We start from the raw sequence: 17,447 nt of genomic DNA on the forward strand, positions 1-17,447 counted from the left end.
TGGAGATCACAGACGGTCGCAAGACGATGCGGGAAGATAGGAGAGCTCAGATCCATGATGAGCGTATGCTTGTCGTGGGGTGGATCAAGGTGGCCTGGATCCGGACAAGTGTACCCACAATGTGACGACCATAATGATTACGCCATGGATCCGGTGGATCTGAAGATAATACAGCTGGGGTGATGGGTCAAGGGAAGAAGGGACCTGCAGCCGAGCCTGGTAAGTGATTTAACGAGGGAAAGACATAGAAGGTAGAAATCCAGGCAGGTATAGGCTTAAGTATCAATACAGACTTCTATTTGCACGATAACACGCAAGTGCCTTCCTGCCCTCAAGAACCGGAACTACATTGGCCGTACGAGCTCGGAGAAGGTTGGGAATTGCGAATCTAGTGTTGGTAGTGATAACTGGATAATACATTGGCCAGTTCCTACAACCTAGTAAGCTTTCCCATACACGTGCAGATCCGACGGGTTAACCGAATTTACTACTTGGTCGGTTATACCCTAGAAGCTCTCAACTCTCAAGATCCCGTCACAGGAGGCGGCAAGTACAACGAAAAGCAACACAAAGGCAAGGGAACACACCCGCAAGGCAGCCCTACGGCCAGATCCACGATCTAGGCCCTGGATCCACCACGCTCGAATATTCGCTTGGGATCCAGAACCAACCACGGACGCAGAGTGAAGGTTTTACCACTGCTGCTTCACCTCATCCCCACGTCTCGCCAAGACACTCAAGCTTCGCCACTTGTACTCTTCGGAAGTTACCGAGAGAGCAAGATCCCGCCCTACCGACGGGTACACAAGGTGAGGAATGTTCAGCAGATCACGGATCATCGGGGGCCCCCTCCGTTAGCCGGTGTCTGGGCGCTGTTGGTAAGTTGGATCCAGCAATCTCGCAGATTTTGCTGATCCCGCTACGCCACAAAATTTCGCTGCTGACCCTTAATGGATTACACGAACCGTCTCAATGAACCGCTCAGGGTAGCCATGGCGTCTCAGCGCCTTGACGAGGAATCTTTTTTATAAAATCGAGCCGTAGAGCCACGGTCTGTGCCTGATCCTCCTTGTCGCTCAATAGGCGCTGTGCTGCTTTAAATAATTAAATTATTGTGCGTTCTACTCGAAATTTCCGAGCGTGGTTCTTTAAATGAACGCGCACGCAATAGCGCAAATCTGTATTTGACTTGCCTTGAGAGGTTATCCACTTAAGTACGATATGCGACCACTTTAAGTACGATCTGGGATAACAGGAGATTTGTATTCGAGTGAGTCACTGAATACATGTAGGACCAAAACGGCAAATTTGGAATATGTTTAGTACAGTCGTGCACCTCCAATTCGGCAGGGCGGACAATATCAACAGTGCCAGGGCATAAGTGCACAACATAAAGCAAAAAACAAACACAAATCCAGTGCACTGATATTTTATTTGTTAATTCAGTACCAAATATACGCCAATCTTCTGCATAATTTTGGCGTCAGACGCGCGAATCGCGGGCGCGCAAGAGCGCTTCCGGTCGCGATAGGCGTCCGGCAAGGCGGCAACTTCCGCAAGAATACTCTGGACGGTAGTGCGCTTTACTGCTTGGGGCCCCCAAGTTGAGGGGTCTTAAAGCGCTCCGTTGCCCAACGCGCAAGTTCGGAGTGAGAGCATGCAGGATCTGACTTGTGCTTCTCGCACAAAGACTGCTTTTGTGTGGAGGAATTTCCATCTCAGTGATTATCACTGAGATTTTGTTTTTAGATGGGGTTAACCCCTCGACTCCCAACGTCGTATCTTACGACGTAAAAGGCATTACAACAGAATTTGGCTCAGAATTATTTTTCCAATACTTTAATCAAGTCATTTTGAAAAAATAAGGTCCTAGAGGTATTATATGAAAACCCAGAAACGGGGTGCGCGGGAAAAGTAGGGGACGGGGATCAGTTTTTGGATCTGAATCGGTGGCTTGTCAACCGCTCATTCCAGCTTTCGCCGAATGGCGCGCATTCGTTCCAGTCGTCGAAGGAAGGCCGCAGCTACAGTCGCGGCAGCAGCTACAGCCGCCGCCACCGCGCGTGATATCGACTTTGGTCACTTCTGGCGCCAGCTTCGTGCTGCTGGGTGGACAGCGAAGAAGCCCAGTGGATTGCAGACCGAGTGGGGTTATTCAAGTCCGGATGCTACCAAGGTGCTGATTGGAGAAGACGCCGTAGTGGAATATGCTCTGGAGTCTGGACTTCTGGTCGAAGGTGACAGTGACAACGATGCGGATACCCTGGATGACAGAACCTCTGATAAAAGCGTTACCGCCTCGCAGATTGACACCAGTATCGAGATATCGCAACGTACCATGAGAGATTTGTTCGGCACGTCTAGCGAGTCGGAGGCAGATCTGTCACAGTCGGCAGTCACTCGGGCATTTGATTTGCCACCTGAAGGCCTATTACTAAACGCCTCGCAACTTGAAGAAGCTGCCGCTCGTTTGCAATTGCTGTCGGGCGCGTCTGGAGCTGAGAGCGGTGCCGAAGAAGAGGACAAGTCCATTGCCGATGAACAAAGACGGAAGCCCCAGCGTCAAGCTACCAAAGAAGAAAAGGATATCAACTTCGTACCTGAGAATGAAAACACAAGCACGTACGAAAGCTTCAGCTCGGATGAGAGCGACGGTGTTGCCTACACAGAAGACGTCGAAGGTCCAAACCGTGGAGACGACGACTGTAGCGATGATGGCATCTCCGATGGCGACGCCGTGGAGATGGATGAGGCTTTCATCGCTTCACTTCAGTTGGACACTGAAGCACCTGATCGACGCAGTCTGCACCAGCGCGAGGATGCCTTGCGAGCAATGAAGTGGACGTCTGTGTCGTCTTCTTTCGAGTCAAATGTGGAAGCGTATCCAGGACTTGGTGCGGAGCTTGCTCAGCCCACGAGAGAGCTGCGCAATGTCACACACTCGCCACTTCTTACCTTCTTCTATTTTATGCTCAAGTCCATGTGGGCGAATATCGACCAAGAAACGAACATTTACGCATTTCAGCAAGTAGACAGACGAGCTGAAGCAATTCATGCTCGACAAGTCAAGCACCCCGACCGCCGCCACGAAACGCTGAAGAATATACGGCGCCGCCTGAGAACTAAGCCAGCGCACCAGGCTCACGAGATCCTACACGCCCTCGGTTTGCTCGTTGCGCGCATGCTCTACCCGCAGAAGAGCTTTGCAGCGCACTGGTCGATGGTCGAAGATGGCGCCGTTCTTGCTGGCAGCTTCGGACGCTTCATGAGCCGCAACCGCTGCCAGGATATCCTGAGAGATCTCCACTTCGTCGACAACCAGGGCGAACGGAACAGGGACAAGCTGTGGAAACGGCGACCGGTAATTGCCAAGCTTCAGCAGCGTTTCCTGGAGGGCTGGTCGCTGCCTGGTGTTTTTTCTTTTGATGAGGGGGTATTACCAGCCACGTCTAAGCGGAACACGACGAGAATGTTTATGCCTGATAAACCACACCGATACGGGTCGAAGATGTTTATGACGTGCGACTCGAGGACAGCCTATTGTCACAGGTAGGCATCTGAATGTCGTAAGATACGCCATCAACCATTCTGACCGACTTCTATGTCGTATCTTACCAGATTCGAAATGTATGCAGGCAAGCGCACGTCAGACGCTGACAACAGCACTTCAGTTGACCTCTTGACAGGTGCAGCTGCTGTGGTCAGGAACCTGAAGATTGTACTTGCAGAAAACAAGCGACAACGGTGGTGCGCGGTTGTTGTAGACAGATACTACTCTTCTCTTCTCCTTGCAATCGAGCTGCTGAAGATGAACGTTTACGTTATTGGTACTATCATGGTCAACCGTCTCGGGCTGGACAAGAACCTCCAAGTAAAGAGAGCAACGCGCCCGGCGAACATTCCACGCGGCACGCTTACCTTTTCACGTTCGGTTGCAATACCATCCATGATTGCTTTCCACTGGTGGGACCGCAAGCCGGTCCACTACCTGTGTACAAGCGCAACGATGGCGCCGTCAACGATTGAGCGGAAGGTGAAGCAGGTTGGGGCAATTACGGTGCCATGCCCAGCCGCCGTAAGCGACTACCAAGGTTGGATGGGTGGAGTTGATGTGCATGATCAGCTCCGCCTCCAAGCCTACTCGCTTCAAACATCTACTAAGTTCAAGAAATATTATAAAAGCCTATTCTTAGGCTTCGTCGATCTCGCGTTAGTCAATGCCTACATCTCCCACACCGAGGCTGCGAAGATAGCTGGTATACCAGCTATGAAGCGTCGCGAGTGGTACGGCGTCCTCCAAAACCAGCTCCTTCAACTGAAGACAGAAGACTTCACCGGTGTAGTCGCAACGCCATCACCTTCAGCGCAGAAACGTAAGCGTACTTCGCGGCTTACACATGTCTTGGAGCAGTGTGAGGACTGGGTGATGGTCTCCAATGTGCAGAAGCGTCGCCAGCGCTCCTGCAAGGTGTGCGCGTTGTTGAAAATCGACCGCAAGAAGAAATCTTACGCGACAACCTTCTATTGTGAGCGATGTTCGATCGATGATGCCAAGTGTTGGCTCTGCAACAAGATCCGGCGAGAATACAAAGGGGTGGCGAAGACGTGCTTCGAAATCTGAGACGAACGATTTTGATTGCCGGGCATGAGCATACCCGGCCGAAATTTGTGTGAAGCGGAGTTGTGATTGCGGGTACCCCGATCAAGGAGAGAGAGGTTACGGGTAGTAGGACTCTCGCCGAGAGATCCAGCTGCGAGGTGACGAAGCCGATGATGAGGCTGAGTCGCGTAGCAAAGACGATTGCGAACTTGATGAGTCCTTTGCTAGTAATGCACAGAGCCTTGAATCAATGTGTATTCTACGTTTCGTGTTTGCAAATGACAGGCCAATGATCGGACTTTCTTTTTCTAGTCAGTGCTGGCTCGTGGTAAGTTACGACATACATAGCTAAATAATGCAAACAAAGCTGTATAAGCTACGTCATTGCACGAAGGACCTGTTGACAACTTATACCCCATCCCCTAGGGCTTTCTTTGCCCCATACAGTTATTCAGCTTCAGCACTAAGTCGTAAGATACGACGTACAATAAGCCGTCCGGTGCCCTCATTCCTGGGAGTCGAGGGGTTAATTGCCAGTCCATGACATTAATCAGTAGACGAGTAGTAATAGCATTTCAAGAATAAAATAGTAATGAATTGTTATTATCCTACTTAAAGCGTAATACAGTATTACATTCGACAAGGAGTCTCGAGTTAGAAGTGTTGTGCGATGAAGTGGGGGGGGGGGGGTGAGCTATACACAAGCTGAAAGTACATGATAAAAGAAACGATCGGATTGTAATGGTCTGACCCTCTCCTTCACTTTCATAACGTCCATCCTTCCCGACAATAGCCTCCAACGAAAAGAAGAAGCCGTGCTACGGACAAGTTCCATTTCATCTTGATGCTGCAGATCTCGAAGCTGCCAAAGACATGGGCTTTTTGAACTATACGGTGTCATACTGTCTGCCAGCGATAGCCTCGCTGCCCTTGGTCTCATCGTCTAGTATGACCTCGTGCACCTCCCACCATCCGACCTTGTCTAGTTGTCTTTTTAGGTGCTGCACCTTGCTCGACAGGCGGCTGGCTTTTTTTCTACGTGCGGCTTGAGCTGCAACCGCCTTCGGACCGCAACCACTTTTGCGCTCGAGGTGGCCCTTTAGCTTGGTGCACGAGCTGAATGTAACATGGCACCTCCAGCAAGTCTTGGTCTTCCTCGTCTTTGGACGACCTGGCTTTTTCTTCGATACATGGCGCAAAACTGGGGCCATTGCAGGTAAAGAAAATGAAAGTGTTAGCAGTTGAATACAATACATGCACACGTATATTGCTTTAGCTTTTAACCAACTTCACTCATGGCTTTCTTGGCCATTGCGATATGTATGTACTAATATAAGTAAATGTATAATACTATCACTGACCTCAGTGATTGTAACGCTTACTATTTTCTGTAATCTCAGTGATAATCACTGAGATACGGAAATTCATCCTTTTGTGTGACATGTAGGAGGAAGGGCGATGTCCCATTGTATTTGGCGGTAAGAATCAAAGTGTGTGTTTGTATGAAGACGTCCGATCCAAAATTTAAAATCAGATCGATGCGGCGTGTCATCCCTCGGCGAGGAGGGGAAAACCGTTGAGGGGGTGGTGATCAGGGGTTAATGGTAACTCCAAAATCGGTGAAGTTAATATTGTGAAAATATCACCTGTAGACCAGTTAATATAAAAAATATCACCTAATATTTTCTTTTGAGACAATATGATATTATTAAATATCAACTTAATATTAGTTAATACGATATTATATTTTTCAATGATTGCGTAATCGGGCTACATTAACTAATCAGATGTCGTTAACGCTCGACTAGCTGAAGTATTACTAATCAACCGTGAGTACCGGGACAATTGTGAGTGACGGCAAGGTTGGCGTTGTGTGTTGGCACTGCTGAGCGCATTAATCTAGCGCCACAGGCAGCAGGTTTATTAGACGCACGATGTCGACGAGGAGATCGGAAGAGAACAAGAACAAATGTCTTGATTTCGCTCTATCAACGTTAAACAGCTGCAAGCGTTTGCAGTTTTCCATCTCGATCGCCTTTGTCTGTGTCACAGTGAAATACTAGAGCAAATACTCGTCAGTCTTAAAGCCTACTGCTTTTCTAGAACCTGATCGAAAAAGTTATTTGGCTCCGCTCGGTTCACAGAGGTAAGCTGGCAAGAAACGTACTTAAGTGGGAAAATATCATAAAATATCATGTAGTATCTAATATTTTTCAGTTCTCCGAGCTAATATAAAAATATTATGTTAGCTTTTGCAAAAATGAGTTACTATTAATATTTAATATCGAAAATAGTACTATTACTATCAAAAATATCATATGATATTTGGTTACCATTAGCCCCTGGTGGTGATGGGCAAAGGTAACGATTCGCGTAATCATCAAATCTGGCAGGGTATCGACTGATACCGGTGCCGAATTGGGTGCACGACTGTACCGGTATGTGCAGGGTCTCATGAAAGGGCTCATCCAAAAAAATTAATTGACCAGCCCAAAGGGACGGATGCTGGATACGACGGCGCACATGCTCCTGCTGCTGCAGCAGGCCAAGATCAAGAACGAACATCCCAGAGACTTGTCGTTCTTACCGCTATCGTTGTCAATGTCGTGTATACTGCGGCAGCCGCCCGCAGATCTGGTGCCCCCTGGGCTGTCGCTCCACCAATTAGATCGCCTGCCACAAGCGATTTTGGAGCGTAAACTTGCGGCGATGTTGCTGGACGACCCACTGCGTGCCTTCACCTTCGTGTGTGCGCTAGTTAAGTACACTAAAGTGACACGAGAGTTGCTGAGCACCTGCCACGACCACATGAGCAACCGAGTGTCGACGGTGGAGGCCACGCAGAACGTCGTCCAAGCTGTCATTGAAGCTCTTCCCTCGTTGGATGCAGACGTTGAAGAAGACGAGGAGAAGGACGAGAAGCAAGACAGGAAGATACCGGAGAAATCGGTACAAGACGAGACGAAGACGGCTGGATACTCGCATTTTACTGAAAAGATAAAACCCAACGCGGTGGCTACAGACCCAGCAGGCATCATGCGACGAGCAATAGGTCGGGATGTGGGCGATGGCAGTGCCGTACTGGAGACCATGACGAAGTTCCCAACAGACGCTCGGATCCAGTCGCATGGTGTTCGAGCTTTGAAAGGATTGATAAGGAGCGTTGGGGATCCGGAGGAGAACAAGGTATCGGCCGAGTCCAATCCGACATCGATTTCTACCTTTGACGCCGATGTAGATGACCACCTGGGAGATCGGCATGTCGAGGATCAGAAGACGACTGAGAAGAGCTCGCGACTCATGGTGCAAATGGTGATTGACAAGATGAAGCAGTTCCCCAACTCGTTAGCTCTGCAGAGGGACGGTCTTCTGGGCTTAGCAGAGTACGCTAATCAAGCTGACGACCACATCGCTTTCATCGCTTCTAGTGGCGGCATTATTTCGCTCATTGGCGCTTTGGTCGCACTTCCTGACGACGTTTCTGCCAACATGGCCGGTCTTTCTGTACTCGCCCACCCGAAGATTGCAGGTGTGCCGAGCAGAACTGAGAAGTCCTGTATTGTATCAGTACTTTTGTTTAGGAGATTAACGCGTGAGGTCATTTCAGATGAATCTGTGGTGCGAGTTAGCCCGGAGAGTCGACGCCTCGTGCTCTCAGCAATGGAGCGATTCCCTTTGAGCGAGCAAGTGCAAGGCCTGAGCTGTCTCGCGCTAGCAAACCTGAGCTTGCGCCAAGGTACCGACGAACAGCGGGTCCTTGCACCCTGCAGAGTACTTAGAATTAACAGTGTCTGTCTGCTGTTATGGTTAAGACGCTAGTATGGTGGAGATCGTCTCGAAAGGTGGACTTGAAACTGTGGTCGAAAGCATGAAGCGCTTCAGCTCAACCGCTTTGGTCCAAGCGGCCGGCTCTTGGTTCATTGCGATCATCAGCGGAAAAAATGGTAACCAATACACTAACTCTGGTACTTCAATGTGGCTTGTCCTCTATTAAATGCTCTTATTACTGTCGAAAGATGAAATGAAGAGTGCGTGTTTGGACGCTGGGGCGCTTCCAGTGTGCGAGAAAGCGCGACTACGCTTCCCTGATGATCCGAAGGTGCAGCAACACGCTGTGCAAGCCATCCGGACGATGCTACCAGGAGAAATAATTGAAGGTGAACGTTCGTCTACGTCGGACAATTGTTCACTGCAATAAGCACAAGTAAGTAAGCTGTTTATTTCATCATTATCTCCTCCCTGTTATTAATACTGAATTAGGTATTGCTATTCTTTGCTGTTTAGCCTTACAGCTCTACGCCTGGAAGACGCCACGAGCGACGCCCTTCTCCTCTTCTTGCTGGCTGGCAAACGAGTTGAAAATCTGTTCCAGCGTCGTCTGTGAGACGCTATACTCACGGATGTGCATATCCGTCTTCACTTTCTCGACGAGCGCGAACATCTTGGAGAGCTTTACCTTGTTGTCCGACCCACATATTTTGAATCGGCAGAAGTCGTTCTGGCGCTCCATCACCAGCACGCCATCACAGCCAAACGCGTTGACAAGGTAATCGTTTAATGTGTCGAAGCGTGTTTCCTCGCCACACCACGAGCAGAAAGCCTCGGCGCGGATGAAGCCATCACGCTCCATCGCAGCAGCAAGACTGTAGCCGGTAGGGTGCGAAGGAGTGATCCGCCCCGCGAGGTCGACGTTGCCGAACGCCCGACACTTACTTTCCAGCTCCGTTTGCGTCACGTACGTGCTACCGTCGCCAAATACATGCTGAAGCAGGTACTCGAGCTCATCGGCCGTAGGCGTGTCCAGTTTGACATCAAACATCAACCCGTCTCCAAATCGAGACTTCAAGTGCTGAACACTTCCGTAGCAGCGAAGACGACCGCCAACCATGATGCCGACACGAGAGCACAACGCCTCACACTCCTCCATGCTGTGTGTTGTCAGCACAATCGTCGACTCCTTGCCACGAGTGGAGATATCGGCGATGACGTCCCACATGAATCGACGAGACACTGGATCCATACCAGTGGACGGTTCGTCCAAGAAGATGATAGCAGGACTGCCAATCATCGCGATAGCCACCGAGAGTTTGCGCTTGTTGCCGCCACTGAGACTTCCAGCCAGTTTGTTCTCAAAGTCGCCTAGATTCAACTGCTGGATCTTCTCCATGACGACGCGATCAAGCGAAGACTGGGGGACGCCCTTGATAGCCCCAAAGAGTTCCAGATGCTCGCGCACAGTGAGCAAGTCGAACAAGGCGTCAAACTGGGGGCAGTATCCGATCTGACGACGCACCTCAATCTGTTCCGTAAGAATATTAAAGCCACCAAGCGTAGCCGTGCCGCAGCTCGGAGGGACGTCGCCTGTCAGCATCTTCATGGTCGTACTCTTACCGGCGCCGTTGATACCCAAGAAGCCGAAGCACTCACCTCGCTTCAAGCCGAACGAGAGATCACGAACAGCCACTTTGCCTCCCGGGTACACCTTACGCAGCCCTACGAGCTTCACAGCGTCTCCATCAGCCCCACCGCCAGCCACACGATCCGCTTCCTTCTTGACGTCCTCATCGATAGCGATATCGCTGTCATCAATGTCGCTATTGTCTTTCTTCACCTTGGGGAAAGTTCGCGAGTAGTCGAGATACACCGCGAGTGTCATGTACACGATCGCCGTCACCAACAGATAAACCAACTCGAAGCCCATGATATCCGCGCTGAATGGGCTGATCTTCTCGTCCTTGGTGAAGCGAATGTACGTGATGTCGTTCACAACCAACTGCAGTAACCCCGTGCCCAGATTGAACAGAGGAGAGAGGCGCCAGATGAAGACAAGCACTGAATCAACGTCAGACGTCGAGCCGATCACACTCATGATGAACGACACTATCATCAGCACCACGCCGATAGCGAAATTGATCATGATCGTGTACGTCTGTGCAGCTGCGTGCTCCTCGAACAGGAACGACAGGCAGTACGTGAACGGGCAAATGGCGAGTCCGAAGAGAATGAAAAGGAGAATCACAGCCGGGAACGTGGCGGATGTACAGCTATTGCAGTCTTGGCCGGTCATGGACGACACATTGAAGACGTAGATCAACGCGAGAGCGCACACGCAGGGAACGATGTACATGGTCAGATCCCAAATGTAGTTTGACATCCAGAAAGCAGGCAACGACACGCCCGAGACGAGCTGCTGGTGCTTCGAGTTGTGCTCCGTTTGTTTCTCCTTAACCAAGAACACCACGATGGAAGCAGGGAGGAACGTGAACGCGATGCAGATGAACATGCAAGCCACAAACGCGATACCCGATCCAGAGAATGCCTTCGTGGCAGCGGTCACTGGGAGAGGATAGTTGTTCACCTTGAGACCCACAGAAGAATCCGAATCGCTCGAGGTATTGGCGGCGAAGAAGCGATAAACTGCTTGGTCCATCATCGCTTTGAAGATCGCAGACGAATGGGGAGCACTAGTGTTCGTGAACACATTGTAGCCGAGCAGGTTTTGGTCGCCATCGCCGTACACAAGATAGGCTCCGTACTGCCCCTCAACAAGATCGGCATCGTGGCCGTACCCACGGTTATAAAGCTCCTGGCCCATTGCCACACTGTAGCCGGTGTATCCGCTCGCGTTGATCGTCGGATTCGTGTAGCTCACGTCGAACACAGTGGGGGAGCTCGAGTCGAATGCTGGTTGCGAGACTGCGAGTGTTTGGGCGGCAGCTCCCGAGAAGAAGGTCGACCCCATCACCTCACTACACCAATCTCCCGTACCGGAACCAGCCTGGCAGAAGTACGGCGTCGGGGTCTCGCTCCCGGAGTATTCGTCCGTCGACAATGCCATAGATGGGTTGTCGGAAGCAAGGGCGCTTCCTTTGAGAATCCCCAACCCAGCACCGATCAGCAGAACTGGCAGCAAAGCGCTGTAAATGATCGTCTTCTTGTCACGTCGGGCGTACCGGAAGCGTTTGAGCAGCAACGCGCGCAGATGAGTGCTAAATACGGGAGTGGATGTGATGATCTCGTCGCATGGCTCATACTCGCTGGACTCGGAGTGGTTGGTTCCTACAGGATTGCCAAGTGTGTGTTGGTTGTTCTCATCACCCAACTCGGCCACCTTGATGAACACTTCTTCCAGCGTAGTTACCGATACACCGTAAGACAGAAGACCGAGTGTCTTCAACTGACGATCCATCTCGGCGAACATGGTGGCGAACTTGGACGAGCTGTGCAACGGCAGCTGGAACGCGATCTCGCTGCCGACGTTGCTGAGTAGTTGCGCGGATGGGACGAACGAGGTGACGAAGGCAGACACAGCCTTGTCATCACACTTGGCATCATCCTTCACAAGAGTCAGATTGTAGCCGGCACCAAAACGGTTTTTCAGGAACAGCGACGACCCGCAGCAGCGCAGTTCACCTTCAGCCATGATAGCGATGCGGTCGCCTAGAATGTCGGCCTCGTCCATAAAGTGCGTCGTCAGCACCATCACACGGTCATTGCGGTTGTTCAGCAGGATCTCCCACGTACTGCGACGACTGTACGGGTCCATACCTGACGTTGGTTCATCGAGGAACACCAACGAACTGTCACCCAGCAGCGACACAGCTACTGACAACTTACGCTTCATGCCACCCGACAGATCGTTGGGTCTCGAATTGCGCTTCTCGGTCAACCCAACTTCACGGATCTGCCTGTCCACCACAGCATGTAGCTCTTCATTCACGTAACCCTTAATCTGTCCGAAGAACTGGAGATGCTCCTGGACCGTAAGCTCTGGGAACAGAACGTCATGCTGGAAACAGATACCGAGCGACTTCCGTAGTTCGTCCATGTCCTCGTTGATCGACAAACCACGGTACGTTGCGTTTCCACTGGAAGGGGCAGCCATTCCCGTGAGCATGGAGATCAACGTGGTCTTACCAGCACCGTTGTGGCCCAGTAGACAGGTGATCTGATCCTTGTACATAGTGATATCAAGTCCTTTCACAGCAATCTTCTCACCTCCCGGAACTTGGAAAACCTTCTTCAATCTCTGTACTGTTAGAGCTTCTCCATTGTTCTCTTGCTCCCGGAGCTCAGCGTTCACTGGCTCAATGTTCGGATTCATATTCAGTGACACATTCTCGAGAAGAGGCCCCTGGGTGCGGGTCATAGCAGCGCGTTGGCGACGGCCTCTCCAGTACGACGGTGACACGGGGAAATACCACTTGAGCGATGTACCGTACTCCTTCGGCATCACCTTGTCGAAGTACAGTCCGATCAGAGTGTACAGGACCGTGTCGAAAGCAAACATGAAGAGTACCGTACTGAAACGAAAGTTGTTACTCGGTTCACTCACGTTAGAGAACGTGACACCTGCACCTGTCGTCTCGGCGTCAGCAAGTACCGTCACACCCAGAGCGAGACCTACGGGCGAGAAGATACAGCCGATCGTCTTGGTCGATTCGGATGTTCCATCCGAGAAACCTTGCGAAATCACATGCATGAAGAAGAAAATTAACATGCCCACGAAGGAGCCGACACGCGCCTTGTTGAAGAGTGTACTGACGAGATACGCAAGCGATAGGACAGTCATTCCAAAGAGGAAGAAAAACAGGAACGTCAGGATCACGGAACTGTTCACGAACAGTCCAGCAAGACCCGCAAGAGCTTGGACGACGGCACCAGCGAAGAGCACGACGGTGTACGTAATGTACCAGGTGATCGTGATCGTCTTCTCCGTCACACCGAGAATCTTCATAAACTCACGCAGTCGGAGCTCCTTCTCCTGTATAAACACGACCAGGATCCGCGAGATTGTAAACAGATATGCCAGCACGAAGATCACCGAGAACACATTGGACACGGTGTCATAGAACGACGAGCTCGCGAAGCTGTCGACAGGGAACGGGGTCACTGTGGAGCCCATGTAGGACTGCGGGGCTTGTCGTAATGGAGCCAGAAGTTGCTGTCTCGTGGTGTCAGGCAAGCCGGCCAACATGTTTGAGAAGGACGACTCGCCAGCGACAAGGCCAGTGTTCAAAACTTCCTGGATCAACGCGTCGTCATTCAGCGATTCTAGGAGCGTATCGTCCAGACTGGTCGAGGCGAGTGCCATCGACTGCGGTCGCTGACACTCGCCTGTAGTAGACTGGTTGGCCGAGCTCCACTCCGGCATACATGACACAAAACGAGTGACGAGTGTCTGCAGCGTCATAAAGCCCGTCACGGTGTAGCGTGAGTAGTAATCCGTGTTAATTTTCGTCTGGAACGGGTCCGTGTCTCTCACGGAACCGCTCGTTCCCGGCACACGACCAACAGAGTCACCAAGCGTTGAGTTTAATCGCAGCGAGTACTCGATAGACGCGAACGACCCGATGTCGTCGCCAAGCGGGACTGAGTCAAACACGATACCGGCGTAGATACGCGGGTTCCTAATGCCCTTTCCGTAGTCGTCGCTCTTCACGTAGTCCGTCAACGCGTCGTTTGTGTCAAAGAACATGACGCTCTCTAGGAACGATGGAACGGTCAACGTCGAGTTTATCAAGTCCAAGCGCGGATACCACAGGTCCATGACCGATGCGAAATAGTTGCGAGTGAAGGCATTATCCGGGGCAATGCCGATCTTGTACGGCGACACCTTGTCAGCACATTCGGTCGGTACACGGTAGGGCGACGAGGTGTTGGTCTCAACGAGTCCGCCGGTTATGACACCACTCGAACACGTCGCCTGGTTTGCTGTCGATAGTTCGTCGAGACGGATTGCGTCGTCCACCGACTGCACGCCGAGCTTGAGGATTAGTCCGGTCATGGATGACTCGTGCAATGCGAACTTGGGCATATCAGCGCTCACCCACTCGACGGTTTGTCCGGACGGTTGGAACAGGTTGTAGCTCGTCCCGATAGCTGCGTCGCCGGCGGACGCGGTTGTATCACTCCATCCAGATGGCACATCCACAGTCGTTGTCGTGCTCTTGAGTACGCCCAGAAGGATGATGAATAGTACGGGTACCAGGATCTCACACGCGGTGGCCATGGGGTGGCGTCTTTTAATTAGCCAGTTCTTCCACAGTAGCGCCCGGATAAACGTCCAAGCCGTGCGTCGCTCTGCCAGTTTGGTCATGTTGGTGTCGAGCTTGACCTTGGCCGGCAGCATGTCGTGGTGCGATTTGAAAGCGCAAACGGTTGGGGAGGTCGATATGACTTACACCTGGGTGTTTAATAGATATTAATACTTGTTGTGTGATGAACGGAGTGTGCTCAAGACGTCGGATTGAGGAATGGCAAAACGATATTGATTCGGAGCAGTGGCAATCACTGCGCACGAAACGATTATCGATGATGTTTTCTGTCAAAGCCAGGCCTTTTTATGGAGGGTCATCAAATCTGACACACGAACAGGGGCTAATGGTAACCAAATATCATATGATATTTTTGATAGTAATAGTACTATTTTCGATATTAAATATTAATAGTAACTCATTTTTGCAAAAGCTAACATAATATTTTTATATTAGCTCGGAGAACTGAAAAATATTAGATACTACATGATATTTTATGATATTTTCCCACTTAAGTACGTTTCTTGCCAGCTTACCTCTGTGAACCGAGCGGAGCCAAATAACTTTTTCGATCAGGTTCTAGAAAAGCAGTAGGCTTTAAGACTGACGAGTATTTGCTCTAGTATTTCACTGTGACACAGACAAAGGCGATCGAGATGGAAAACTGCAAACGCTTGCAGCTGTTTAACGTTGATAGAGCGAAATCAAGACATTTGTTCTTGTTCTCTTCCGATCTCCTCGTCGACATCGTGCGTCTAATAAACCTGCTGCCTGTGGCGCTAGATTAATGCGCTCAGCAGTGCCAACACACAACGCCAACCTTGCCGTCACTCACAATTGTCCCGGTACTCACGGTTGATTAGTAATACTTCAGCTAGTCGAGCGTTAACGACATCTGATTAGTTAATGTAGCCCGATTACGCAATCATTGAAAAATATAATATCGTATTAACTAATATTAAGTTGATATTTAATAATATCATATTGTCTCAAAAGAAAATATTAGGTGATATTTTTTATATTAACTGGTCTACAGGTGATATTTTCACAATATTAACTTCACCGATTTTGGAGTTACCATTAACCCCTGCACACGAAGCGGTAATCGAGAAAATCCACATGGGCAATCATGGAGGCTCCATTGTTTGGTACGGCTCAGGTTTTAATATTACCGGTGCCACTTTAGGTAGAGGCGTCCATGATTGACGCGGACTAAATTTTTAGCAACGCTATTTTATTTCAATTATATGATACCTACGTGCTATCGATACGTGAGCAGCGTAGCTCAACTGGTATGTAGGATAGTAGTCATTTTGTAACGGGGTACGTAGCCCCAAGTGTACCCCTAGTTAAATGAAGTATGACACGTCACACTTCGAGATATATGGTACATGGTACCAGGGTCGCTCGAGGCCAACCATTGGCTGATAACATTGCTTTTCTATAGGTGACTTATAGTTTGTAAATTTTACTTAAGCTTAGCCTACTACAAATACTGTAGAACATTTGTGCATCCAGACGTTTTGTACATCAGGACACTATTATCGGCCAATCGTAGTGATACAGAAATTAGAAAAACCTCACCATTGACCATTTGTTTAAACGGACAGGCCTATTTTTATTCATAAAGGGTTGCAGAAAAATCGAGAGGGCGCGCAAAACCGATTCAACGCTGGTCCTCAACATGGCGCGCGGCAGGAAGAGAACCCCATGTGGTCGTGGTCGTCGGGCGAATCAATACTCTCGTGAATGTGAAAGCTACACTAAGAAGCTAGCCGTCATAGACTTTTTAAAAGACAACAATATGCAAGAAACTCTCGACAAATTCTACAGCCATCTTATTTCGTCCAAAAGGGAGTCCAAGCGTAAGCGCATATATGAATGGGAGAAAATCGAGGGCACATATTGAAGCCATGGTTGCGTGCTCAGCCACTGCGAATCTAAAGTCGGCTAGAAAAAAAGGAACAGCAACAACTTTGTCTCCTACCGCGGAAGAAGGTTTAGTGGAGTGGGTCAACTCAATGCGGGGTGAAGGTGTTCCTGTCTCGAGACTTATGCTGCAGCTACAAGCTTTGCAGATCGCTAAAGACATCGGCGTGCCAGATGGTATTTTCGAGGGACGATGGAGCTGGCAGCAAGGATTCCTCTCGCGTCACGGACTTTCACTGCGAGCTAAAACTCGCCAAGGGCAGAAATCTCCTGCCGCAATGGAAGAAGCCGCTCAGGCGTTCTGGCAGGAAGTGGAAGACACGAAGCGTGAACTTGGTGTCAATAAAGTCTACAATGCTGACCAAAGTGGGATATTATTCGAATATTTACCGAAACAAACAATCAGTAAGAAGGGTGCAAAGACAGTCTAGGTAAGGTGTGGAGGAAAGGACAAGGAACGCTTCACCGGTATGTTCCTGGCTTATTCTACGGGGAAGCAGTACGATACATTCTACGTAGTGAAAACCGAGCCTTCAAAAATCCCAGAGAAAGCTGCATATAACTACATCGCCCAGCACGGCTTTGACGATAAGCTTTGGCCAGCAATGAAGGACGCTCAAACACAGCTTGGTGTGCAAATCTATGGCAACAGCTCTGCTTGGTGGAACGCCGACCTTTCTGTCGCATTTCTGGACTACCATTTTGCCAGCAGAGACGAAGCAGAACCAATTCTTTTGCTTTGGGATGACTTCTCGGCACATTGGACCGATGAAGTCAAAAAGCATGCAACGTTGCTCAACGTTCATCTACTTAAGGTTCCCCCTGGACTTACTTCAGTATGCCAACCAGCAGACATTTCGTGGTTCCGTCCTCTTAAGCAG

General features: G+C 50.1%; 2 protein-coding genes across 2 annotated transcripts; one reads left to right on the forward strand and one right to left on the reverse strand.

The window, feature by feature from the left end:
* Positions 1-7,088: 7,088 nt before the first annotated feature.
* On the forward strand, positions 7,089-8,594 carry PITG_20238 (uncharacterized protein; the record flags this gene model as incomplete). Its single annotated transcript, XM_002895862.1, has 3 exons — positions 7,089-8,129; positions 8,208-8,336; positions 8,413-8,594. 3 exons carry the CDS (start codon positions 7,124-7,126, stop codon positions 8,592-8,594), a joined length of 1,317 nt encoding a protein of 438 aa, XP_002895908.1.
* Positions 8,595-8,894: 300 nt separating this feature from the next.
* Positions 8,895-14,732, reverse strand: PITG_20239 (ATP-binding Cassette (ABC) Superfamily; the record flags this gene model as incomplete). The annotated part of the gene is made up of 1 exon (XM_002895863.1): positions 8,895-14,732. The coding sequence occupies one exon, from the start codon at positions 14,730-14,732 to the stop codon at positions 8,895-8,897; it is 5,838 nt and encodes a 1,945-aa protein (XP_002895909.1).
* Between the last annotated feature and the right edge of the window lie 2,715 nt (positions 14,733-17,447).

The sequence above is a fragment of the Phytophthora infestans genome, genomic scaffold (assembly GCF_000142945.1).
Source record: "Phytophthora infestans T30-4 supercont1.126 genomic scaffold, whole genome shotgun sequence".
NCBI classification, from domain to species: Eukaryota; Oomycota; class Peronosporomycetes; order Peronosporales; family Peronosporaceae; genus Phytophthora; species Phytophthora infestans.